The following is a 27,974-nucleotide window of genomic DNA, read 5'->3' as shown; positions in this document are numbered from 1 at the left end:
CATATGCTTCAAGAATCGCCTGCGACTCCAGCGAAGTCTGAACCAGTGAAGTCGCTCTGATCTGCCATCAAGTCGTCCAAAACTACAAGATCCGGTAGACGCGTATGTTTTCGCTTTCCACTACCATGAAGTTGTGGACTGGTGGGGGAGTCCTGTGGCGTCATCTCTCGCCCCCTTACGCGCACCTCCTGATGTGTGGGAGGCAGAGGCGAAAAAAGGGGACAAGCGAACTGTTTTCCCTTGCGTGACCTACTTCTTTCTCAGAGTGTGTTGCTCTCGCGCAAGTGTATAGTTTCTCTTTTTTGTAATGTGAAATTAATATTGTTAACCGATGTAAATAGTTTTCTAAAATTAAATGAACTTAAATATGATCAACCGTTTCATCAATTGGAGTCGGAATACATTTCATCCACAATGTGTGCCATTTCTCTACAAGTACAAGTGAACCTAAACCTGGATACGTGGCAGCATTTAGGAAAACGAATAAGTTCATTATCGTTTTTTAATTCTTCAAAACGGGTTTTTACTGTTGAGAATAAATACAAATACAAATACAAATACAACGCCACAACAGGCAAAATGCCCAGCGAGGTGGCTGATAAAAAGATGCCCATAAAAATGTCCCCCATAAAAAAGCCCCATAAAAAAGCGTCAAGAACTAATAAATTAATGATGGTTTATTGACTGAATAAAAACGGGCTTTGACTTGGTAATGAGTCCCAAATAAGAACGTTTGCATCATTTTTGGGACTTTTACCATCTCACCTTGTCTCCGAGTTTGAACCGTGGCATATACATCGGAGTGGATGTAGCAACTGAACAATATATTGGCCCTCGAATAGAAAGAAGTTGGCCACCCCTGGTATAATGGATTAATTTAATTCTCCACCACCTCAGATGATAATTAAATAAATGTATCATTGATGTGAATCATCAAATCCAGTGATGTGATATGATAGGGTTTTTCAAAGTGTGCGCCGTGGCTTCTAGGGGCGTCCCGGCGAGATTAAGATATTCATTTTTGTGCCTCTTTTTGCTTTGAATTGGTACTTTTATAAGTGAAAACACCACTTAACTACAGGGCCGTCTTAAGAGCATAATGGGACCCGGGCCAAATGATTTTTTTTGAGGCCCAACTAGGCAAATTTTCGAAAATCTCAACCAGATTCCATTTCTGTGAGGGCCTCCTTTTCTCTTTAGGCACCCGGGCAGTGCCCAGATGGGCCCATGCCTTAAGACGGCACTGCTTAACTATTATGGGAAGCAGCAGTAGAACCATGAACTGGGCAAGTAAGCTGCGGGTGACATCAAACTCATTTTCCTATAAGGCCTTATTGTGCCTTTACGGGGCCGACTTCTATTTGGGGTAAGCAGGAGTCTACTCAGACTTTATTGCAGGATCCTGTTTGGGAAAAATTTTCTTTATTGAAATGTGTCATTAATTTTGTGAGAAATGAGTAATTTTGTAGGAAGCGAAATAATCTAGTTGATGTATCGCAAAAGAAATGAAATTTCAAATTTATGGATTCATTATTTTTTTATTCCGTGAAGGGTTCGTTTTTCTGATCCGGAATTTTGTGAAGGGTCCGGAAAACGGACCCAAATTTTGGATGAACAGACCCATGAATTTTTGTGGGCCTTATTTGGCTCGGAATTTGGCCCTGGAACAGAGAGTGCCACAGCCCAGTTACGTTCCCAATTTTCTATCACATTTATTGTTGAAAACACAAGTTTTTTTAATCCAAGAAATACACGCCGGAAGAGAATCTTTTTTTCTCTCCCCGAGAAAGGAGTGGCAAGTGAGAGGTGAAAGAACAGGTTTTTGAAGAGTTGATACGTCACAGTGCAGGATGGAAGTGCATCGGCGTAACTCTTTTATCAAACATTGGTGATGAGGTAATGTTGGATAAAAGATTTTACACCTCATGTAATGTATTGGCTCACTGTCAACCATCTCAGATGATAATGAAATAAATGTATCATCAACATGAACCAACAAATCCAGTGATGTCATGCATTAACAGTAGAGCCCGGATATAACCAAGTAGCACGGAAACGTGAAAACATTCGACATTTCCGATATTCGTGAAAACCGATACACCATAAATGGCCGCTGTGGTGGTCGAGTGGTTATAGTGCCGGACTCGTGATGCGAGGATCCGGGTTCGAACCCCACATTGGTGGTCGGCTGAAGTTGGTTTTCTGTGGTTCCCAACTTCAAGGCGCAAATGCGAGCCGATCTCCCCGTTAAAAAGTCTCGCCACAGAGAGCAACAGTCCTACAACGGTAAATCATTCAACCATAACACTTCACTCATAGTTTGTAAAACTGGGGGCAGATGATAGCACTACACATAACAAGCATTACACAGAAACAAACTTTACGTCAGGTTGCACTACATGTACACGCACATTCCCGCATGTACCGATTCGTTGGGGGGTTCCATGTGTGGTGTAGCAGTAGTAGGTAGGGACTCCAAAAAATGGCTCGGGGATCCATGATGTTCTTAGGTCAGCCACCTCGTTGGGCAATTTGCCTGTTGTGGCTTTGTATTTGTATAAATACAGTCGAATCCCGTTATAATAAAGACCAAGAGACCGGGCGAATCACTTCGTTAAAACGAAATTTGGTTTTAAAGGAATTCCAGATTACCTAGCATTGTTTCTATGTAAACTTATTTGGGGGATTAGGAACGTGTTCGTTATATAAAAAGAGATTTTCGCTATAACGGTATTCGTTAAAAGAGGATTCGACTGTATTCGAGTTTAATGAGAAAAACTACTCAACCCTTATTCGCGATGGATCTGTACGAGGAACAGGAGTTTAAAATTTAAGAAAATTAAAATTGTTTATGTACGTCACAAACCTTAGTGTAATACCGGCCGGAAGCCGGGATTCAGGCCGGTATTACACTATAAACGTTTGATAAAAGTAATTTTATAAACCTTGAAAAATGCCACCAATAAGATTATCAGTTTCATTTGCTCGAACGTAACCTATGAACATTATTGGTTGAATTTTTTGAGTTTTATACACAAGGGATTTTATCAAACTTTTATAGTGTAATACCGGCCTAATACAAATTTGGCAGTTATTTATGAAATAGTCCTCAATACTCTTGAGTTTTGAGTAGTTCTGTAGATTTCTAGTTTTTTATTGTTCTGTAGAATACTGAGCCATAGCAGATTTGTATATATTGTGTGTCGAGCTGAATGCTTTGTGAAATTAATGTGTAATATTAAGGTAATTTGTTTCTTGATTGATGAAGGATCTTGATCCAAAACAAATTCAGTTTCATCGAAGATTTTCCAGAGCATGATTGATTAAGAAGAAAATAGACGTATTTATAAAGGCGGATACACACTACTATGACGTGACGTGTAACCACGTGACGTCAGATGGCGCGATATCATATCAGACATTATACGGTGTGCACACTGGTGTGATGCATTAAGACCGAAACACACTACGATGTTGAATTTGTGAAATCTTATTCGTGGAAATTCTGTGACATATAAATTATGTGACGTGGAATTCCCACATCACAGAATTTCCACGAATCAGAATTCACGTCGTCTCTGACATGACGTGAAATCAAGCCACGTCTGTTTAGTGTGTTTCAGCCTTCACACCATCAGTCGAAGTGTAGCGGTTGTGTGTTGGTCGTGATACCTACTATTGTTTTGAGAACTTCTACTATTTTGATTTTTCTCAAAATGAAAATTTATTGACAAAGGCCGGGATTACCCTATAAAAGTTTAGTTTTTGAAAATTTCTTTCATAAAACTTAAATGCAATTTTCAAGTTCTGTAAAGTATTTTCAAACTTTCATAGTGTAATCCTTGGCCGTACACTACTTGGACCTGTGCATGCGGAACTCACGGTAGAAAATTAATTATATGGTACAGCTTTTTCGATGTGAGCTGAACATAACAAGATGGCCATCTGCTCCTTTTTTACTATATTTTTGTTTATAGTCTTTGAGAGAGACCCAAAGTCAAACAACCACAAACACTCCCTCCTTCTCTTTCTCTCTTTTACAATCTATAAACTCTAAAATTTTCGTCTGCTTGCGGCGACTATTGACATGTAACGTCTATTGAACTGATGGAAGTGACAGCTGTCGGGTTGATGACCAAACCCCACTTGGTACCGGAAAGAGTTCGTTTGGTGCTATGCAGTAGACCGTTCTTTTTTAGCCATCTTGTCAGAGGCCCGGCTAGCTCTATATGGAGTCCCTGTTAGCTCTCCATTAACTACCTTTATTTAAAATCATAGAAAAAAAGGACTTTAGTTGCTAATATCCCTAGTAATTTTTAAGATTGGAATAGGAACAGCAATACCCTTCGAAACAGCCAGCTATAATACATATACCCGAAAAGCGGAGCATCGGAAGTGTTTTAAAAATGTTGGTGCGTGCATGGGGCGGAGATATGCCCCCTCCCTCAGCGTCAAAGTTGGAGTCGACTGTGATCTAATGTATTTGTGTATATATGAATTGACATAATCGTGCCTTCCCCCCCCCCCAGACTTTCAAGTCTATTTCCGCCTACGGCTACGTGACTCGAATTTTTTGAGAGAGAAATAATGATATCTCAATCAATTCTATTAACTCTCTGGGGGGTGCTCGTACTTGTGTCATAAAATTGTGGGTGATATACTCTATACAAAAATGTATACTATACGTTTTTGACGCCCACTGGCTGGAAGCACCAACCTGTCAACCAAAGTTCAACAAATGGATATTTTTACCACTTGTAGCCATAATATTTGTAAGTAGAAACTTTGAAATTACACGTTTCATGCCCCATGCTCCATAAATGTATGTTTTTATGTGTGTTCAGATTTTTTCAGTTCACTTAGTATTTCAACAAAATTTTCCATATAGCATTTCGGGGCAAGCTGCGTGGATGAGGCTAGGTGCGGTTATGTATATACGACCTTCATCTTCAACCATTTCTTAGTGACGTTTCAATGCCTTGTTGCAATTTTGTTTTAACTTAATTTCAATGCAAATTTTGTATGAAATGTGATTTTTTTGAAATTTTAAAGGTCTAATGAGAGAGTGCCACAGTATATATTGAAATTTGTTTAAAAGGAAATTTAGTTTTTTGTGACATTTCCAACATGAAATTTTCTCCCGATTTTCGATCAATCTAAATTAATCTCCGATTTTTTGAAACTTCTCAAGCATTTTATATAAATGACCAGTTATAACGCATGAAAAATAACTGCAATTTGGTCACGATTTGGAAGAGCGGTGAAAAATCGGTAAAAGTTGGTTTTCCTAGGATCAGGCTGTTTTGTGCAACGTAAACAAAATGGGATCATTTCGCGTCGTCGGAAACGTGCAACTTCATTGCGCTAGGCGTTTGTGCTTTCCAAGCATGGCCCGCTCAGCTGTTCTGTCGTCTGTATTCTTCAATCTGTGCTCTTCGGCCGAGAATCGTACTTGGCCGCCATTTTGTACTCTAAAAAAGTGGGGTACAGAGAAATTTTAAACACACTCAAAGACGAATTTTGTCCATTTCCTTGGGGCGGATGAAGCTGATTTCCACCGTTGTCTCGGTTGGTTTAATGATATGATATGTATTGGTCGTTATATTGCAGCGTTTCCCAACGTTTTTGATATCTTCGACCTCTTGTGTTAACGGTCAATTTCGCAAAAATAAAATTCAAAATCAATCATAGACGCTGGAAGCTGGGGACTGTAGCTATATGCAGGCCCGTCATTTTGGGAAGGGGGGGGGGAAGATGGGGGCCGTTGCCCCCCCCCCCGGCTTTTGAAAATACACTAAAAATGACATATATATATACATACATTGAGTACATGTGCTTTGCCCCCCCCCCCGGAAGAAGTTGAAATGACGGCCCTGGTTATATGAGGCCCCCCTCAAATAAATTTTATGAGGAGGCTGAGCCCCTCCCCCCAATAATTAATTAATGTGCAATGCACGATTTCGCCTCTTTCGCGAATGGAGTTGATATATACGGGAAGAAAAATGATTTTCTCATCCCCCCCCCTTATTGTTTTCTACATGTCGGCAGCCCTGTCCAAAATGTATTGTTTTTGATAATTTGCATATAAAAAAAATAAGTACCAATGTACAGTTTTACATAAGTAAATGTTGGATTGATGCAATGATGAGAGGTTAAAAAACAGTTATATTAGATAAAAAATAATATTGCAGAAATAGTAAGATAATTGGGAACTACTGTAGCAGGCGTTATAATGAGCGTCGACTGTTTCTCAAGATGATGTATATTAGGGTAATTGGATAAACCTGTTGTTATGCATACTTACCAACTGTCTTGGTCAGGTTGATAAATTTGTCACTTTTACGGGCGAATAAGCATAACACCCAAGCGTCGTATGAATTTGATATAAATACTAAACAACAATTATCACTTTTACAGGAGATTATATATATATATGCATAATGACCAAGTGCCGTTGGCAATTTGATAAATACTTGGAATATATCACCTTTTTCTGTAATTATGCACAGGGCCGTCTTAAGAGCATCATGGGCCCCTGGGCCGAGTGGTTTTCCGGAGACCCTACCTGGTAAATTCTATAAAATTTCAACCGGATCTCATTTTTGTGAGGCCCCTCTTATCTTGAGGGTCCAGGCTGTGCCCGTGTGAGCCCATGCCTTAAGACGGCACTGATTATGCATAATATCCTAGTGTAGTTGGGGAATTTTATAAATATTAAAAAAAATCAAAATGAGTCAAGTATGTCTGATGAATATAGTCAGACCCCGATATAATAACAAATGTGACGATCGTGATCCCATATAATGATAATCAATTTTATTATCGTACTCCGATATAATGATACAATACATGGTGAATTATTATGCATATCTTATAGTACGTTTTATCATGTTTACCAACGACGCGACTCATGGTTATTATGCATAATCTCCAGTAAAAGCTACAATTTTTATTAGTTATTAAATTTGCGAATGATGCTTGGGTAACTATGCATAATCACCGGTAAAAGTGATAAATTTTGGGCAATTTGTCAAACTCACCAAGACGATTAGTTACGTCCGTAATAACCAGTTATTATGTATAATAACGGCATAAATAAAATTTATCGTAACATATATGTTTTTATTTATCTCGTATTCAGATACATTGTATAATTTTACAATTTCAAAGACTGAATAAATATTTTTTGTTTACTGGCCTGAAACTTCAAGTTTTTCTCCCAAGCCTCTCTCCGTGCATTTTGATTTCTGTATTCTCGGTGGATAGGGTCATAGAGCAGAGAATTTGACCGAACGTGTTCGATCAGTTGCTCATCCATCATCAACACACGAGCAAAAAACAAATTAAATGAAAACACGAAAAAAATTTAAATAAATCAAAACGCGAACAAAAAACAAACTTGATCAAAACACGAACGAAGCAAAAAGAATGAGGAAAACAAATATGGCGTCTTCACATGCCATCACACGACTGGCGAAAATCTGAACAATTTTATTTTTCTGTGACACGTAATAAGGCGTGTTCACACACGTCACGTCAGCACAGTGTGAACGTACCTACAGAAGGCTCATAGGTGGAATTAATATCGCACGCATTTCTACGTGGTCTCACGTCACGTCAGAGTAGTGTGCACGGATTTTTGCATGTTACGTCAGGTTACATCATCACAGACTTTACTATGTTGCGTCAGCACCGTGTCAACGTACCTACAGAATACTCATTGGTGGAACTTTATATCACACGCATTAACGTGTGGTAACACGCCACGTCAGTGTAGTGTGTATCCGCCTTAAGACAGTTATACGGGAGGCTCCCTGTCACTTTTTATTGAAATTACTACATCGCAAACAGTTACTTCGTTACATGCGGTTGAACATCTGCCAGCAGTTGCTCCTGGTAGCAAAGACACCATCACACCCACATCTCATTTTAAATGTTGAAATTTGAATTTCGGTATGAGGCAGCGTGGAAGCATAAACTTTAAGAATCCACTTCAAACACCAGTTCTTTGTATCAGTGGTCCTTGTGTGCACGGACAGGAGTTGTCGAATATTTAATAATTAACATTTTCTTAGAAAACGGCCATCATTGTTTGCTGAAACATACATAAATATTCTTACAATTTATTAACTCTTTTTTTTGGATTTATTGTTTCACAAAGAACTGATAACTGTTTTTTTTTCTATATGCAGTTCCCCCGAAAAAACCAATCATTACAGATCACAATGGCGAGATACTCGAGAGTCTCATTGGGCCTTATAATGAGGGTGACACGTTAAATCTGATATGTGAAGCGGAAGAAGGTATGATCTTCATGGTAGTTAATAAAGCAAATGAGGCTTTCGTGGCCATCATTTAACGAACAATTCATAGCTTTCGGTTAATTACGCTGACGTGGGTGAAAGTTTGTCGTTTTCGACGTTTCTTTCGCTCGAGTGGTGAACATTTTAAAAAACAGTCTTCTACGATGTCTGGTGGGAAATTCCAAACACGTCGGCCTAATAACCAGAAAGTTATCAGTTGTTCGTGTTCATGATAGTTTCATTATGTTTTGCGATAACTATTCTGTTTTCTTAAATTGGAATTAAAAAAAATATCACCTGCAATCCACTGCAATAAATGTGGATAATCATATTTGTTCCACGTGTTTGGAGAACACTATTGAGCCATTTAAATCTTGCATCTGATGGAGAAATATAAGCTTTAGTTTTGTTGCTATCCAAGAAACAGCCATTTCACTCATGCCATAGCTTTATTTAATTCTAATTTTTGAACTGCTTCAAATCCCGGGTTAAATCAAGACAGGCCACTAATTTCCCCGAGAGTTCAAGATTTTTGCTCCTTCTTTTAGATAAATAGATCAATGTAAAATAGAGGTAAAGCGGTACAGTGGATCCCATTTCACTTCGGCATTCCATGTAATGAAGCTGGTATTTTTTTTTTCCTCGTAAAAAAATATTATCATCCACGAGACAAGTCTGTTACTATCTATAGATGTCGACAATCGAACTCAAAAATTTTGTGTCTACACATCTATACTGAACAGTATTATGAGGAATGCCCTGTAGCACCCCACTCTAGCAGAAATGTGGTACTGTCATACTGAGAAGTGTTAGACAAGCTGTCATTTTCTAAAAATAGTCATTTATTGCGTAATTTTTCCCATTTCTTCTGGGTCCGAAATAAAAAAAATTACTGTATATAAAAAATATACGACTCTTTTTCCCCTTGTTTCGATTAAACATCCCAATGAATGTGGCGGATTCTGTTTGGATAAATGTTTATCGCATTTCAAATAACAACGATGCTAAAAAACAAAAAATAATCATAAATACACTAGTCAAAAACGGGAAATAAGTAACTATTTTTGCAAATTGTGATTATAACATTTTGATTGCTAAAATATTCACTATGGACATCTCAGGTATATATATATGCAGAACGTAAAAGATGAATTATCTAATCATTAATTGAATCTTAGTAATTGAATTTTCTGGATATTATGCCGAAATTAATATTTGGAAAGTAACGTGACTTGTCTCCTCCGGGAATCGAACCCGGGTCCCCTTGTATACCGGGCAAGTGCGCTAACCAATACACCAGAGACACACATTACAATTCCTTATAACACGCATTAGTAGCGTGCAGCGCTGAGTGGAGACAGCAGCCTCCTTTAACTATACCATCTCTTAATATGAATCTTAGTAAATTTCTCAGTAAAACACTAAAATGCATTTTAGGGGCGATTATGGCAAATGCGACGAAAGATGATTTGAGGCTAGCGTCTCATAAATGCAAAATAGTTTGTGTTCCTTTTGTGATGATTTATGGGACTGGTGATCATTGACAGAATTATCGACACACATCATTGTTAACACACATCGGGAAGAAGGGACTGCGGATCGAATATCGGCTTTACGGACAATTCTAATGCTATTATTCAAGAGTAGGGAGAAATTTTCCAACCATTGATTAATACCTTCATCAACATCATTTTTTGTGATTGTTAAACATTAGTCTCTTTCAGAGGAAATGATTTTCCATATCAGAAATGTTTCTCTGTCAAAAACTAAATTATGTTCTTTTTTATATGCGTATGAATAATCATTTTCAAGATTTTCAACTCAGAAATCTATTAAAATTGGATTGATGGTTACACAAGCCATCATTCTGCATAATTTACGATGTCTGTAGTGCATATTTTTGCGAATAAAATGTTCTTAAATCCCAACTTACATGAAACGTAAGTTGGGAAGGAGTATTATATACTCATTGGTTACGTGCCCTGTGCGACCAAGATAAATATCGTCGTGCCCTATGCGACCAAATCCTTTTCTATTGTTCACTTCCACAACAAGGGGCCATCCCTCATGCCGTGGCATTATAATAGAATTGCTATTCTATTACTGTAATCCATCTACTATACAGATTATGCAACGTTTAGTTTACCATGTGATGGAAGCAAAAAATCGGCGTTTTTTCTGTTTACTTAAAATCATTTTTATATATTTTTATACCGTTCTTTGAAGTTTATTACACGTTTTTGTTTCAATGACATTTTAAAATAACTCAAAAAATATTGTCCTTTTTCATTGATCAATATGTAATCCGATTAAAACGACAGCGTATAAAAACGATCGCGTAGTACATAGAACGCACTGTATGCGCCTTCCCCAAAAAATGTTGACTTGATAGTGAAAGAGAACAAATTATCACATTTTGGCAAAAAGTATTGATTTGGTTAAAAAAAAATTTCCAAGATCATCTCATTTGACTAACACTCTAAAAATCTGGTGATAAATTTGCCAATTTAGTGGATGAAACTACACTGGTGAAATAAATTAAGAGAATTTGCACATTTTATCGAATTTCATGAAAAGAACTGAACTGAATGTAAAACCACTGCTTCTAGACAAAAATGCAAATCTTGTACGCCAAATACGTAAGCGTACACGTGTGTGTAGGCGGAACCAGTAGAGAAACAGGCTTTATAAGCTAAGACGCATTTCGTTCGCTAGCACACCTCGGCGAATTTCTTGGTGTTATCTTCCAGCAATCGGTTAATTTCAAATTGTAAAAGTAAAAATTAGTAACCACCAACGTTTAGATGATGGAATGAGGCGGCGAATCTCAGCAGGCCACTTGAGCAGGCCAATCTCAAGTCCAGATTTGTAGAGAGTTCAATTTAACGCCCAGCGTCGTGTGTAACTTATGGAAACAGTTCCAGGATACCGGATCCATCGAGAGAAAGCCTGGGCAAGGTCGTCCAAGAGCCACGACGGCCAGAGAAGATCGCCATTTGTCGATTATAGCGAGGCGTAACAGGAGTGCTACAACTTCTCAGCTCTCTCGTGACTTGTATGCAGCCACAGGAACCCGTGTATCAAGGGTGACTGTTTCCAAAAGACTTCATGAGAGAGGGTTGTTTGTAAGAAGACCTGCTGTTTGCGTCCCGCTCACTTCTACGGACAGGAGAATCCGTTTATCATAGTGCAGAGGGCATAGAGATTGGAGTATGGATCAATGGGCAACCGTTCTCTTCACTGATGAGTCCCGGTTCAGCCTAAGCACCGATTCTCGCCGTACGTTCATATGGAGAGAACCAGGAACCCGCTACCTACCCTTCAATGTCCGCGAAATTGACCATTATGGCGGAGGAGGTTTAATGGTCTGGGCAGGCATCATGTTGGATGGCCGCACATCTCTCCATGTCTTTGAAAGGGGCACTGTGACTGGTGTGAGGCATAGGGATGAGGTCTTGGAGCCCCATGTTCGCCTTTTCAGGGGTGCAGTTGGCCCTGAGTTCATTTTAATGGACGATAACGTGAGACCACATAGAGCTCTTCTGCTCGATGATTTTCTAGAGAGTGAGGATATTCGCCGGATGGATTGGCCAGCCAGATCTCCAGACCTTAACCCTATAGAGCATGTCTGGGACGCTCTGGGGAGGGCAATTGCAACTCGTAACCCCCCTCCGGGAACCATCCAGGGAATGAAAACAGCGTTGCTGAATGAGTGGGACCAATTGCCACAGGAAATGATAAACTGCCTTATTTCAAGTATGAAATCACGCTGCGAGACCTGTATATCTGTAAGAGGGGAACCATACCCCCTATTAACCCATCTATTAACCCATTTTTTGTTTATTCTGCAAGCGCTGTTTCATACCTTCCGACTCCAACGAGTGTTACGCACGATCATGCGTGTGTATTACACAATTATTGAATGGTTATTTGTTTTGTATTGTATCAATGTATGTACATATCAAATTTCATTAAAATCGGTACAGTAGTGGTCATTACCATGAACTCAAACACACACCAGTGTTTTTAAACTCAACAAATTTTAATTCTGTGAGAATGGTGATTCAATAATGCGTGACTGAAAAACGCTGGGGGATTACATAAGACAACCTCCCACTGGAGGGTTGTTACATACACTCACACACATTTTTCCCCCAGAGAGAGGGAGAGAGACATAATAATAATAAGAAATACACAAGAAAAGAAAAGCGAAAGTTGACATCAACTCCATCTTGTGTTGGGAGCAAAAGATAAAAAGTTAGGCGTTTCCAAGTAGTTCTAGAGATAATCGACCAAGTCTGCAAATTCTCTTAATTTCTTACACCAGTGTAATACGTAATTACACGTAACAACAAGGTTATACTATCAGACTGCATTGGGAGTAAAAGCGCTAATCGTGAAAGGAAAAAGCCTAACTTGGCTTCTAATGGGATTGAATATTTCAGTTCATTTTTAAGAAGTGACAACCCGCCGCTGGCGGAGAAATGCGCTTTAGTTCGGTGTCTGGCATATAACTGACCATTAGAAAAATGACACGTCACAAAATTTTAAAAGCTTATAACTCATTTAATATTCGTCCTATTGAAAAACGGAAAACACTTTTCTATATTAGTTTTTCACCCTGTATATATGAATTGAGATCATCATCATCGTGTCCTCCAGCAATAATGACCATGCCCCCCCCCAGACTTCGAAGTCTATCCCCGCCTATGGCGGTCTACAAGGCGATCCACATGTCCTTCCCGGATTTTCTACCCCGGATGTGGATGAGCTGATCATCCTCAACAGTTAGTCCGATATACGCTTGTGCTTCGCTGTTGGCTTCATTCCATAGATCGAGGGTCCTTTGATTCACCTCGCTTCACCTTGATCCGGCCTGTCGTTCTCAATGACTTTATTTCTCTCTTGAAAAGTTTCTCTTTCATCTCAATAGAAGTTTCACTTTATATTTCCAGTTCGAATAGTTTTGATTATTCAGCTTGACTATATTGTCCTTGATGCTGGCCATTATCGTTGCGAAGATTCCTGTTGCGCACGATAAAACGAATGGAAACTAAACTTCTAACGAGATACCACTACTGCGTCTCGGCGCGAAAAAGCATATCGAAACGCGAACGTCTCAAAAGATACGTCTCTGGGCCCATAACCTGTGGGCGGGCCCTTGAGCTATAAGGAAAGCCCAGTGGCTTGTAGCTCAGTTTACTTATAGCTCAGTGGGGTGGGCAGAGTGTGGAAGGGAAAGAGATGACGACGAGAGAGATAGAGAAACGAAACACACATCTAGTCAGACGAACGACATTTAATACAACCAAAGAGAATAACTATTATACAGCAGCGGTCAAATGGAGGGAAAAGAAGGAAGTCTCCAAAAGAGGGAAAGTTGCGTATATGGGGAAAGAACATGAAAACACACAGTAAGAAGAGGAAAATTATATTATTCAAATTGCTATAACGAGTTTCGAATCGAATCACGGTTTAACACAATGTATGCGGGTATATTTGCGCCGCGGACTCCTGCCTGTAGCGGTCGTTTTTCATGAATTTAGCGGGGATTCTATGTAGAAGCCATACAACCAACAAACGCACTTACAGTGACTCGCATTTATACGACACCCGCTCTCCACCACAAGTAGTAAGTACTAAATACGTGATCCACGCTCAAGTGACAGATTGCAAAAAAACGTAAAAGTATGTAACTTAATTCCTGCCATGTTAACACGTGTCAGGCATAGAATGGAAGATTTCTATCCTTCTTCAGAAGATCACTGAAAATTTCTGGCACTAAACGGGTTTTGGCGCTATGACGGGGTTCGATTGCATTTATTTATTCGTGGTCTCATAGAACAGGAATGTTCCCAATAACAGTGGAACGAAAAAAAAGCAGAACATAAACAACACGTTACTGGGACAGAAAAGCAAGGAACAGTACATAAATATTAGTAATAATGAAAAGTTTAATGTAAATAAATTTATAGTACCAAAAAATATATGTACATATACAATGCATGGAGAAAAACAAATCATGTTATAATATCGCATGACTACTTCCAAACACCTGAGGAAGCGAAAAAACGGAGAATTTAACATTTTAATTCGGTATAGTGGAACATAAAATAGCAGTTTAAATAAAATGTATTTGAGCTAAGCTGATTATTCACATCTAAATCGAAGTGCAAAATTGACACGAAAAAGTCACCAATGCATTTTTAATTTTTTGAAATAAACTGCAAAAGCCTATTTTGTGTGCGTTCAATCCCAATGTTATTGGGATTCAGTAATGACGATGTCAGATTTTTTTCTGGAAAGATATTCATGAACAGGTCCAACATATATAAGAACTACAATGAAGCGGAAAGGTTTTCGTATTTAAAAAAATGTTATGACACCCAAATCGTTTATGCACTCTACTTAGCCTTTGAGCATCAATATTATAATTATACGGAATATAGGACTATACTTCTTACTGAAAAACAAACATTTGCACTTGTTAATATTTAGGTATAATTGATATATGATTATGTGATGATATATATGATGATATACAGCCATAAACTGAGTTGTTTGATAGAATTTTGTATACTGTCTCAGCATTTTCAGTATTATTTATGACATAAATAATTTCGACATCATCAACATATACCAAAAATTTTAATTAACGTAAGTCACTGATAAATAAAACAAAAAGAACTATATACAGACTGAACTTGGCCTAATTTACCAAACAGAAGAAGGGTGATGAACGAGTCTATGTAGAACATAAGGATGTGCACATAGTGCATGCGTGCTTCCGATTCTGGAAACCCACGTCGTCTCCGATTGGTTAAAGACGACTAACGAGAAAATATTCTTCCAAATTCCAAATGTTCCGGATTTCAGTAATGTACTACAAACAAAAAGATAAATTACTCCTAAACTAGATCACTGGTATATTTTATTGTAGAATGTACGAGGTTTTGGTAAATTTTTGACTGATTTTAGCTGGAAGGGTATTTTTGGAACTTGCGGTTAAGTACCGATTTTAGATAGAATTTTTCTGTTCTTTCAAATATATGCTTAGTTTGTGTGTAAGTCTTTCAGAAGGTTAACTTTTCTTTTGGACGCATTTTCTTCCATAATACATTATCCACCATAACTCGAAAACATTTCGAGATAGAACAAGGTTGCTATGGGGTTTTATGCTCTACATGGCTCGTCTATCACCCTCTTTAATTTGGCAGATTAGGTCACCCTGTATGTATTTAACCAGATGATTCAAAAATTCCGCAAAGCAGGAAAAAAAAGTTAACCATATTCATACAATGAAAATATTGTCGCAAAAGTCACCAAAGGTTGTAGGAATAGAGCTCATGAATGATAAAGAGATATTAAACGATGTTTTCTGTAGAAAAACTAACTTACCTGCATAACTTGAACATTCAAATCCTAATCGTTTCACCTTGGGAATGAGAATAAAATTTTAAATGCATCGGCTGCTCTGCTTGATCTCGATGCACTTCGAAGCAACCATAAAGCTCATAACATTCTGGTTGGGAATAACAACGTTATGTTTTCCTCTTACTACGTTAAGCTTGTGTGCTTATGCGACCTATCCAAGAGGATATACGTTATGATCTGAGGATTAGACGCCACGAGAGCCCAGCCCAGCACGAGAGGACGACCTCAGCTTCAGGCCCAACTCAAACCGGGCTATTATGTCTAAAACTTGTTAGCCTATTAGTCTAACCTCCCGGCCCGACCTCCTCGCGAGTCCTAGTATTAGAATCGCCTTCCATTAGTAAGATCCAACAAATTACAGTGCAAAGAACACAAGGCATTACAGTGTTACATTGACTTTATCCGTGACAAAAAATACGGGGGTTAGTACAAGTATAAAGACAACAACAAAATTGTACAATTACAAAAACAACAAAATTGTACAATTACAAAAACAACAACAAGATTGTGCAATTACAAAAACAACAAGATTGTACAATTACAAAAACAACAACAAGATTGTAGAATTACAAAAACAACAACAAACTGTGTACAATATGTACAAGAGTGAGAACTGTCCTGCCCGACAGCCGCTCACGACTCTCCATAGTAGTTACTTGGCCTCAGTCTTCTCACCTCACGCTCGAAGATCTTGCAATTTGGTGCATTGTTTCAATGCGCCGTCGACAAGCTCTTGTTCCTCTTGGCGTTGTAATCTTTACAGTTGCTGCAGCTGCACTCGCTCCTGAAGTCTTTCTCTTTATGTCCCTCCTGTTCACATCTTTTGCAGATCTCCGCTTGAGTGCAGGCAGTTCTTTGTCATGTGACCATATCGGCCGCACCAGAAACACTACAAGGGCCGGACGTACTCCGGTCCGCTTGTCCTGCCTTTCTTTTTGTTCTGTTAATTCAGTTATGCTAACATCACCGTCCCTGACTTCTTGTTTCTTCTCCTCTAGCTTCTTCTTGAGTTATGTAAGTTGCTGCTGCAACTATCTGTCACCACCTCTGCTTCCACGTCTGTTCCTGGCTTCATGTAACTGCTTCGTCAGGCATGCTTTGTCCTCTCTGAGGAGTCTCCTTTCCTCGGCCTAGCCTTCCGAGTCTCTTGCTATCAACATGAGGTCTTCGAGTACTTCCCTCAACTTGGCGTGTAGATCACTCTTGGTGATCTTTGACACGTGACCCATTCTGGTCACTTGCTCGCTTCAGGGCACCCACACATTGCCGAGACAATTGGGCAGAGCCGCCGTCAACGTTTTTAACCACTCTTGAAATTCAAGTTTCGACGGGCGAACGGTTGTTCCGTCTGGAGCCACTCACCTCCCTTGGCTGGTCTAGGGCCAACCGGCACTGAACCGCGAGGAGGTGGAGGTGAGTTCCCTACCGGTGATTCGCGCGAGTGTGGAGTATTCCTGATAAACGCTAAAACAACTACTGGTTGATTTCGTCCAATTCAAATTTGCCAATAAACACTAGCTGAGTACTCGAATCACAGTTGGTTCTCGATGCCAACTACGTTAAATATAATTTTTGTCCTCCAAATATTTCGTGGCAAGCGATCTCACTATGGCATGCCAGGCAATCACGGAGCACGTTTGGAAATCGCTGCTGTTCTGTATTTATTTCACAGCGTGAATTGGCTTAGATTTTAAAAAAAAACCACAATATTTATATTCAAATTTCTTTATAGCATAACTGAATACTAAAAGCAAGAAATTTTGTGCCGAAAAATGTCAATAAAAGCGTGTTAAAATTAAAGTGTGTGTTAGTAAAGTGGAACAAATACAAAGAAATAAATGTTGAATTTTAGTACATAATACAGTTCCTTAAAAAATAAATGTCATACCCGAGAGCAGCACCTTATATATACAGGGTGTCCCGTTAGTCCGAATTCGGCATTTATCTCATCAACCGTTCGTCGTAGAGGTACGGTTCCAATTAAATGCTCAAACTGTGTTCAGGAATCACTCTGTACCAGGTTTGAGAGTGGAAAATACAGTGTGTCACGAAATAAAAAATTACTAAATTTTTATATGGACACCCTGTCCTAAAATTCTCGATTAGAAGAAGTTGTTGGCCTTTTTTCTTCTTTTTTATGAGAGCAAAAAAAAAAAAAAAAAAATTCCACGTTTCTAAGGGTAATATTCACTAAATATTTGAGTTAAAAAAATGGAGAAAAGTTGGGAAAGAACAACATATAAAGTAACAGACAATGCTTTTTTTCCTCATTTATGCTGTTTTTCTCCAATATTATCCCGAATTTTCAATTCAAATATCTTAACAAATACTGCATTTTGAAACGGGAAACTTTTCTGTTGACCTCCCGAGAGGCAGGACAATAACTTTTTGTGTAATTGGGTTTTTTAGGATTGGATATCCAAAATATAAAAATTTAGATTTGTTTTAGATTCTGATTTATTTTTTAGATTTTTATATACATTCTCTCTCTTTTTTTTTTTTTTTTTTTTTTTTGTGATACGCTGTATTTCTACACTCAAAACTAAACAGAAGAACCAAAAAAAACTGGTACAGGTATGCGTATGCAAATAAAGAGATATGGAACCAATCAGAGTACGGCGCTGCGGTCGGCAACGCCTATATAACACAACAGGTGTCTGGAAAGTTGTTAGATCGGTTACTGCTACTACAATGGCAGGTTATCGAGATGTGAGTTTGAACGTGGTGTTATAGTCGGCGCACGAGAGATGGGACATAGCATCTCCGAGGTAGCGATGAAATTTGGATTTTCACGTACGACCATTTCACGAGTGTACCGTGAATATCGGGAATCCGGTAAAAAAATTAAATCTACGACATCGCTGCGGCCGGAAAAAGATCATGCAAGAACGGGACTGACGAGAATCATTAAACGTGACTGACGTGCAACCCTTCCGCAAATTGCTGCAGATTTCAATGCTGGGCCATCAACAAGTGTCAGCGTGCGAACCATTCAACGAAACATCATCGATATGGGCTTTCGGAGCCGAAGGCCCACTCGTGTACCCTTGATGACTGCACGACACAGTCATCTCACAAGCTTTACGCCTCGCCTGGGCCCGACAACACCGACATTGGACTGTTGAGGACTGGAAACACGTTGCCTGGTCTGACGAGTCTCGGTTCCAATTGCTTCGAGCTGATGGACGTGCACGGGTATGGAGACAACCTCATGAATCCATGGACCCTACATGTCAACAGGGGACTGTTCAAGCTGGTGGAGGCTCTGTGATGGTATGGGGCGTGTGCAGTTGGCGTGATATGAGACCCCTGATACGTCTAGATACGACTCTGACAGGTGACAGTTACGTAAGCATCCTGTCTGAATACCTGCACCCATTCATGTCCATTGTGCATTCCGACGGACTTGGACAATTTCAGCAGGACAATGCGACACCCCACACGTCCAGAATTGCTACAAAGTGGCTCCGGGAACACTCTTCTAACTTTAGACACTTCCGCTGGCCACCTAAATCTCCAGACATGAACATTATTGAACATATCTGGGATGCCTTGCAACGTGCTGTTCAGAAGAGGTCTCCACCCCCTCTTACTCCTACGGATTTATGGACAGCCCTGCAGGATTCATGGTGTCAATTACCTCCAGCACTACTTCAGACATTAGTCGAGTCCATGCCACGTCGTGTTGCGGCACTTCTGCGGGCTCGCGGGGGCCCTACACGATATTAGGCAGGTGAACCAGTTTTTTTTGGCTCTTCAGTGTAGTACAGGGTGATTTATGAATACATTTTGAACATTTTTTTGGACTGGAACCATACCTCTGCGACAAACTGTTGTTGAGACAAAGACCTAATTAAGACTTACAGGATACCCTATATATTTAAATATATTTGATATGATCAACAGATTAAATGTTGAATCGTTTATAATGATGTTTTTTGCTCCCTGCATGAACTGCACTGCAATCTATGTATTACAAAATGAAATAACAGCTTTTTATTCCAAAAATGTAAGAGTCAAGAGGTTTTTTTGTGAGATGTAAGAAAAGTATCTCAGTATATTTATACACATGTGTTTTTTATGATTAACCCTAAGGAAAACCCTTGCCTTCTGTGACATGGTGGAGAGAAACTGTACTTTTAGATGACACTTACGTCGTCACCCCTCATGGTGTTGTTCGAAATGAGCTTGAAGTACCACCGCTGCAGAGGCATGATCTCATGGCTGTATTCACATGCCAAGCGTCTAACAATAACTTTTCTATTCCTGCTTATGCAGCAGTTACTGTGGATATGAACTGTAAGCATTATATGAGATACTTACTTTTTTATTATTCAACATGTTATGGAAGTATATATATATAATAGATTACACACACACACACAGTAAAACCTCAGACAGACACTGTATGAAACGGGAATCTGTCTCGAACAGAATCAAAGAAAAGGCTCGTTAACCACCGGTTATACAATACAAGATAGTTCTAGACAAACTTAGTCATTGTTGTTCATGTTGATTTGTATGGCGCAACGCACACTCGTTAGTCGTACAAATTGAAGCGATACGCACATACAAATCAACGTTTACACCAATGACTAAGCTTTTATAAAACGGTCATGCTTTGTCTAACCGGCGTGCGCCCAGCCTTAAGGCGGATACACACTACTATGATGTGACGTGTAACCACGTGACGTCAGATGGCGCGATATCATATCAGACATTATACGGTGTGCACACTGGTGTGATGCATTAAGACCGAAACACACTACGATGTTGAATTTGTGAAATCTTATTCGTGGAAATTCTGTGACGTACAAATTATGTGACGTGGAATTTCCACGTCACAGAATTTCCACGAATCAGAATTTACAACGTCTCTGACATGACGTGAAATCACGCCACGTCAGTTTAGTGTGTTTCAACCACTAAGCACCATCAGTCGAAGTGTAGCCGTTGTGTGCGTTGGTCGTGATACATACTATTGTTTTGAGAACAACTGTTTAGATTTTTCTGAAAATGATTTATTGACAAAGGCCGGGATTTCACTAGAAGTTTTTGAAAATTTCTTTCATAAAACTTAAATGCTATTTTCAGGTTCTGTAAAGTACTTTTTATCAAACTTTGATAGTGTAATTCTGGCCGTGCACTACTTGAACCTGTCCATGCGGAACTCACGTTAGAAAATTAATTATATGGTACAGTTTTTTCGATGTGAGCAGAACATAACAAGACGGCCATCTGCTCCTTTTTTACTATATTTTTGTTTATAGTCGAAGGTTTGAGAGAGACCCAAAGTGATAAACAAACCAAACTCAAACTACAAAAACACTCCCTCCTTCTCTCTTACAATCTACGAACTCTAAAATTCGCGTCTGCTTGCGGCGTATTGGCATGTAACGTCTATTGAATTGATAGAAGTGACAGCTGTCGGATTGATAACCAACCCCACTTGGTACCAGAGAGAGTTCATTTGGTGCTATGCAGTAGACCTTTCTTTTTTAGCCATCTTGTCAGAGGCCCGGCTAGCTCTATATTAACTACCTTTATCTAAAATCGTAGGGGAAAGGGCCTTTAGTTGCCAATATCCCTAGTAATTTTTAAGATTGGAATAGGAACAGCAATACCCTTCGAAACAGCCGGCTGTAATACATATACCCGAAAAGCAGAGCATCGGAAGTGTTTTAAAAATGTTGGTGCGCGCATGGGGCGGAGATATGCCCCCTCCCTCAGCGTCAAAGTTGGAGTCGACTGTGATCTAATGTATTTGTGTATATATGAATTGACATAATCGTGCCTTCCCCCCCCCCCCAGACTTTCAAGTCTATATCCGCCAGAGTTGTTCGCCAGGGTTTCGGTAAACCATGTGGTTTTTTTTAAAAAACCAGTTTGGTTTTTTTCAAAAAATCAAATAAAAGTTGCCTAAATATAATTTTTGTCCTTGAAAAATATCATATTGGTTCATTATTAGCCAAAATGTTTCATTTTTTCCACATTTTATATCCTTGGCGTACATTCTGATGGTATATCTTTGTTTTTTATAGATGGTATATATAGTGTTTTTTTTCAAAAAGTTTCATAAAAATGGCCAGAATATATATATATTTTTCATATGAAGTATCTTAGTTATTTAAAGTTATATACAAAAGCCAAAATTTCTCATTCTTAAAACATTTTCTAACCTTTGGCTACATTCCGATGGTCTATCTTTAGCAAACTCATGAATAAGGATTGCATCACACATCTAAATGTAGTGGTGTATTATCACAGGGTTTCTTTTTCCCTTCACAAAGAAGCAGCAACAGTAGTGACACCATCATGCTAGGGCCAGGTGGTCCTATAATACAATAAAGACACCAGCTGTCCTTAAAGGATAAAGACCAGTGTACTAGTAGTTACATTACCTCACATACATTTTCATTTTCCTTCCCATAAGAAGTAGCATATCTCCTACTGTATATCTCCCAGTCTTAATATTCAGTAGTTGTTTCTTTTATACTTTCACACTGTTAAGCCCAGTTAATCAAGGTTCTACTGTATATACAGATATACACACATATTTATGAAAAATAATCAGCTATATACAGGGTGATTATAATTTAAGTTTTGATTCCAAAACTATACAATAAGTACTGATCAGAATGACTTGAAAATTTGCATGGATACTCGTGAAGCAATAGAAGTTTCTTTCGCAAAAGGGAAAAAAGTGCAAGTAGTGCAAAATGTCCAAGTAGATTATGCTGTACTTGGCCAGCAGTATAATCTATTTTGTGCAACCACATCATTTCAGCACTTCCACAGCATCAGTGTGTGGATAGAACTTCTATCAAGATGCACATTGCAATACCAGCAAAGCAGCTGGTGAAGACCCATTTTGACAGGATGCACCTTAACCCTTGCAACTTCTGGCTGTGGGTTTAGCTCAAAATGTTATAAACAGTGGTCAGATTGCAAACTTTGGTGAATTGCAATCTCCAGCACATTCCCTATATGTTAGAAGTTCCTCAGGAATATTAACGGGGGGGGGGGGGGGCGTTTGGTTTAATAAAGCTGAACTGCAAGCACATCCACATCATGACCATGGCATACTCCGATTCTGTTGTTGAACAACAATTTTTGTGCTTTCAACCTCAGGATGGACAACATATTTAACATTTCTTAAGTAAGTTGTAGTTATTTGTTCAATTTCTTCGTTTTTTGTGGTTTCCATGAATTATGAAATCGTGCAATACTATAATTAAGGTATCATTTTGCCATGACTGGCTATCGTTTCCATTCTGCGAGCAAATTTCCCACATATTGGATGATGTCATTAATTTTATATTTTTAAGTATTTTTTCCCCTTTACCAAATAAAATTGCATTTTTTTAGGAATATTCATGTCAATTTTCAAGTCATTTTGACAATCGTTCTTTTTTTTACAGTGTTTTGAAATCAGAACCCTAGTTATAATCACCCTGTATATCGTAAATCATTGCTAATTAATCTGCATTATTTATACTTCATTAAATACATTATATTCACCTAATTTTTATTACTTTTTGCAAAATAGCTTCCTAATTAAGCATACTGAAAATAACTGGAGAAAAACCTTTATATACTATATGATTAATAATAACATTGAAAGAATTTTCAAACACACAGTAATCCATTGAGTTAAGCGAAAAATAATTAAATTGCAAAAGTTGGTTTTTGTTAAAATGTAAGACATATTTATTGATCAATTAGCATGGGAATAGTGTTAATTACATTAATAACCATTTTATTTTAGTTAATTATTAGAAGTTTGAATGATTTTTCAGAAATTTCATAGTTTTTAATGTTAATACTATTTAAAACAAAAAACTGGTTTAAACCAAAAAACCCGGTTTTTTGGTTTTTTTCAAAAAAACCGGTTTTTTTACCAACCCTGATCTCCGCCTATGGCTGCGTGTCTTGAATTTTTTGTTAGAGAAATAATGATACCTAAATTAATTTTATTAACTCTGACGGGTGCTCGTACTCGTGTCATAAAATGGTGGGTGATAGAGTATACATAGCACCTCGTTTTTGACGCCCTCTGGCTGAAAGCACCGACCTGTGAACCAAAGTTCAACAAATGGAGTTTTTTACCACTTGTAGCAACTTTGAAATTACTCCTTTTATATAAGATAAAACAGCAAAAAAAAATTCCAAATGAGTTATGTCTGATGAATATAGTCAGACCCCGATATAATAACAAATTTGACGATCGTACCCCAATGTAATGATAACAAATTTGACGATCGTGCCCGATATAATAAATTTTACTATCGTATTCCGATATAATGATACAATACATGTATGAATTATTATGTATATCATATAGTACGTTTTATCATGTTTACCAACGACGCGACGCATGGTTATTATGCATAATCACCAGTAAAAGCTACAATTTTTTATTAGTTATTAAATTTACCAATGATGCTTGGGTACTATGCAGCCGCTGTGGTGGTGGTCGAGTGGTCATAGTGACGGACTCGCATCGCGAGGAACCGGGTTCGAGCCCCACAGGCGCCACAGTGGAGGTCGGCTGAAGTTGGTTTTCTGTGGTTTCCAGCTTCAAGGCGCGAATTCGAGCCGATCTCTCCGTTAAAAAGTCTCGCCACAGAGAGCAACGGGCCTACAACGTTACAAATATTCACTTCACTTCCAATTTGAACTATAGATGGCAGCACTGAAATATCAAACACAACACTAGCTACACACTCAGACTGTTAGGTGTACTCACTTTGTCCCAGACTCTGCCACGAAGCTGGGCTGGAAGAGATCTCGGCAACGGGATAAGTCCGGTGGCAGAGCCCCTTGCGTTCATTCATTCATGGGTACTATGCATAATCACCGGTAAAAGTGATAAATTTAGGGCAATTTATCAAACTCAACAAGACGATTCGTAGGTATATAATAATCAGTTATGCATAATAACAGCATGCATCAAATTTACCGTAACGTATATATTTATTATTCTCATATTCAAATGCACTTGTTTAATTTTACAATTTCAGACTAAATAAATAATTTGTTTACTGACTTGAAACTTCATGGTTTTCTCCGATCTCGTCCCAAACATTTCTCCGTGCATTTTGATTTCTGTATTCTCGGTGGGTAGGGTCATAGAGCAGAGAATTTGACCAAACGTGTTCGATCGGTTGCTCTTTTATCAACACGAGCAAAAACAAATTAAATGAAAATACGAAAAAAATTTAAATAAATCAGAACGCGAACAAAAAACAAAATTGATCACACGAACGAAGCAAAGAGAATAAGGAAAACAAATATGACGTCTTCACATGCCATCACACTACTGACGAAAATCTGAACGATTTGATTTTTTTGTGACACGTAATAAGGCGTGTTACGTCAGATTTCATAATCCGACACATTCAGACGTCGCGTCAGCACAGTGTGAACGTACCTACAGAAGACTCATTGGTGGAACTTCATATCACATGCATTAACGTGTGGTCACACGCCACAGCAGTGTAGTGTGTATCGGCCTTTAGTCTCATCGATGATTACTGCTTAGATGTGTACTTTTATAAAACGGAAAAAAAACCTGTCTAAAGTTCTATTTACACACATCTCTCGTCTCAGTTCAAAGAAAATATTCTTCATTAGAAACATAATTATTAGCCTCTTCATTCATACCCTCGTCAGATGCAGTACAGTCAAACATATTTCGTTTTCGTCGCAAAAATTTTTTTGAACGTCTGAACGGCCACATGAAGGCCCGACTTTTCCCAACTTTCAGGTGGAATTTCATTCTTTTGTTCTGTGTCGTTTATCTATTACTAAGAAATATAGGGGCATTTCATAAAACAATAAATTACGATAAAAAAAAATTTAATAATTTGATTTTCAGCAGATATGCCGCAACTTTTATTTTTTGTTGAAATCCTCATTTGTTTCACTAGGAAACCATGGGCCAGTAACTCAGTTACGATTAAGTAAATTTTATAAATAAAATTTTCAACTAAAAATCAAATTCAAAAAATTTATTTGATTGAAATTTAATTTACCTGGTGCTTGATCGGCCCTTGGTTTCCTATTTCGATGATTGGGCATTCGTTCTGTTCAAGTGTTATGTTTTGAAAATTCTTATTTATAAACCTGGTCTATACAAATCAGTCAACACTCCTTTTTTTGAAACCATTGCCAGACTAATTCTGATAAGACATCCATTGCAAATTTAAATTCCAACTGAAAGAGGTAATACTAGATTTTACAGCTTCCGTTATAGGGTGGGAAGAGTATGGAACAAATTGCCATCGGATCTTGTGTATTCATCCTCATATCACAGATTTTTTTATTCTCTTAATTCTTTTTATCTTTTATCATTTTTCATGTGATATGCTTATTAATTTATCACATATTGAGTTTTATTTGTGTATATATATTCATTTTGTTGTTTATTTGTGTGTGCGTTCGAGGATTATTTTTAATCTATTAATGAGTGTCATCTTCTTACGTATTTTTCCCCCCTGTGTTTGCATTTCTTTGTGTATGACTCTTGTTTTTGCTGATATATTGAAGCTTTTTTTCCCCAGTTTCAGAAAGTATTTGATTTTGAAATGAAATTCTGTTTTGGTAATTCATCAAAAATATATATTGCGCTTTTATTTCTATACCTGTGTTTATTTTATTGTTTTTTGTGTGTTCGGAGATTTTTTATAAACCTATTATTAGTGTTGTTTTTTATTTATTTTCCCCCCTTGCTTATATTTCATTTTTTTTTTTTTTGTATTGTCCGCAACTAGTAAAGTACGAACTTACTGGCCTTTCACAGGTTTGGAAACAATAAATAAATAACAGAATAACAAACAGAACAACAAAGAAACCATCATAAAGCTGATATAATCTCATTTTTAAGTTCTCTTAGTTGACATCATTTCTATCCTGTGCCACCAATTTCGGCTCAACTCCAATTTTTCTTCACCTGTGCAAACTGAACTCCCTTCGATTCCAAATAAAACAAAGTGAGACAAACAAGAAGAATCGTAAACCAATACGATGTGATAAAACGAAATAAAACCAAAATACAGAATTTTTTTTTATATATTACACCTTGGAGCGAGACCGGTGCGGGAATGAATTAATTATTTATAAGACATATTTGCAAAGAACGAGAAATGCGACGGCGCCGATGGTACAACGCGAACTCAACGGTCGATAACGAACTCCTATTAGCGTTCGTAGATCGGTGGTGTCCACAGATATATTGTGTTCTCACAGAGAAGAAAGTATTTTTCCTTATTCTCATCTGCCAGCATCCGTGCTACCGTCTGTTGGGTTTTTACGGCAGACCCCCACAGTACTCCCCCCACCAATGACTTACAGCAATCGAGTCACGATTTATAGCAATCGGGGAATCAAACTTTTCTCCCACTACGAGTGGTAGATTTGGTTGTGATTGGCTGAGAGTTTCCTGGTAGCACATGGTCCTGCAACAAAAATGCTGGCTTTAGTTGGTGTGCAGACTCCGTTTCATGTTTACCTTTTCATCCGTATCACGAAGTATTTGAGCGTCCGCTGCATGACTTGAAACGGGTCATCACAGGTGCACTGGAGCGGAGGCTTCACGGCATCTCTGCGCACAAATAAGTGAGTCGATGTCTGTAGTGCTGGATGAATGAAGACCTTCAGTTTATTGTGGTTAGCAGTAGGAATTGGCGCAATATTACGCATGGTGTTCGCTAGTTGTGCTGCGAATGTTAGTGGATCCGTGGGCTTCTCGGTACTCGGCTGAAGTTCCAGGTAGGAGAAGCTTCTGAAGCTGCAATGAAGAAGTCGTCTGCAACTCGAGCAACTCTGGATCGGTCGTCTGTGCTTGAGCAATTGCTTCGTAATTGATTTGACTGGAAAGTTCGATCGCATTTATTCGGGAGAGAGCGTCAGCAACCTGATTGTTAGAACCTTCCACGTAACGAATGTCAGTCGTAAATTGTGAAATGAATGAAAATTGTGTTTGTCGACAAGAAGTTTTCCCGGTTTTTGATTGAAGGCAAACGGTAATAGCCTATGGTCAGTGAGTATGCAAATTTTCTTTTCCTCAAGCATGAATTGGAAATGTGTCGTGGCAGTGAACGCAGCGAGCAATTCTTGGTCATAGGCGCTATACTTTTGTTGTGCCTCACTCAGCTTTCTTGAGGAAAAAACTAATTCGCTCGAGTTTGTCGGGATGCACCTGGATTACACCCCCAATAGCGTAATCCGATGCAT

General features: G+C 38.4%; 1 protein-coding gene across 5 annotated transcripts in view; it reads left to right on the top strand.

The window, feature by feature from the left end:
* Window positions 1-27,974, top strand: part of LOC149072102 (neural cell adhesion molecule 2-like) — a 396,536-nt gene that overhangs the window by 154,996 nt on the left and 213,566 nt on the right. For all 5 annotated transcript variants that reach the window (XM_089247386.1, XM_089247385.1, XM_089247387.1 and 2 more), the window contains 2 exons: window positions 8,193-8,303; window positions 19,833-20,036. In XM_089247386.1, coding sequence (XP_089103512.1) covers window positions 8,193-8,303; window positions 19,833-20,036 — 315 coding nt within the window. The remainder of the gene's footprint in view (window positions 1-8,192; window positions 8,304-19,832; window positions 20,037-27,974) is intronic.

This window comes from Pholcus phalangioides, unplaced genomic scaffold (assembly GCF_987345545.1).
Source record: "Pholcus phalangioides strain wild (caught in Gottingen) unplaced genomic scaffold, Ppha-v1.0 ptg000017l_1, whole genome shotgun sequence".
Taxonomy (NCBI): Eukaryota; Metazoa; Arthropoda; class Arachnida; order Araneae; family Pholcidae; genus Pholcus; species Pholcus phalangioides.
The sequence above is the reverse complement of the archived record's forward strand: the minus strand, read 5'-3'. Positions and strand labels throughout refer to the sequence as shown.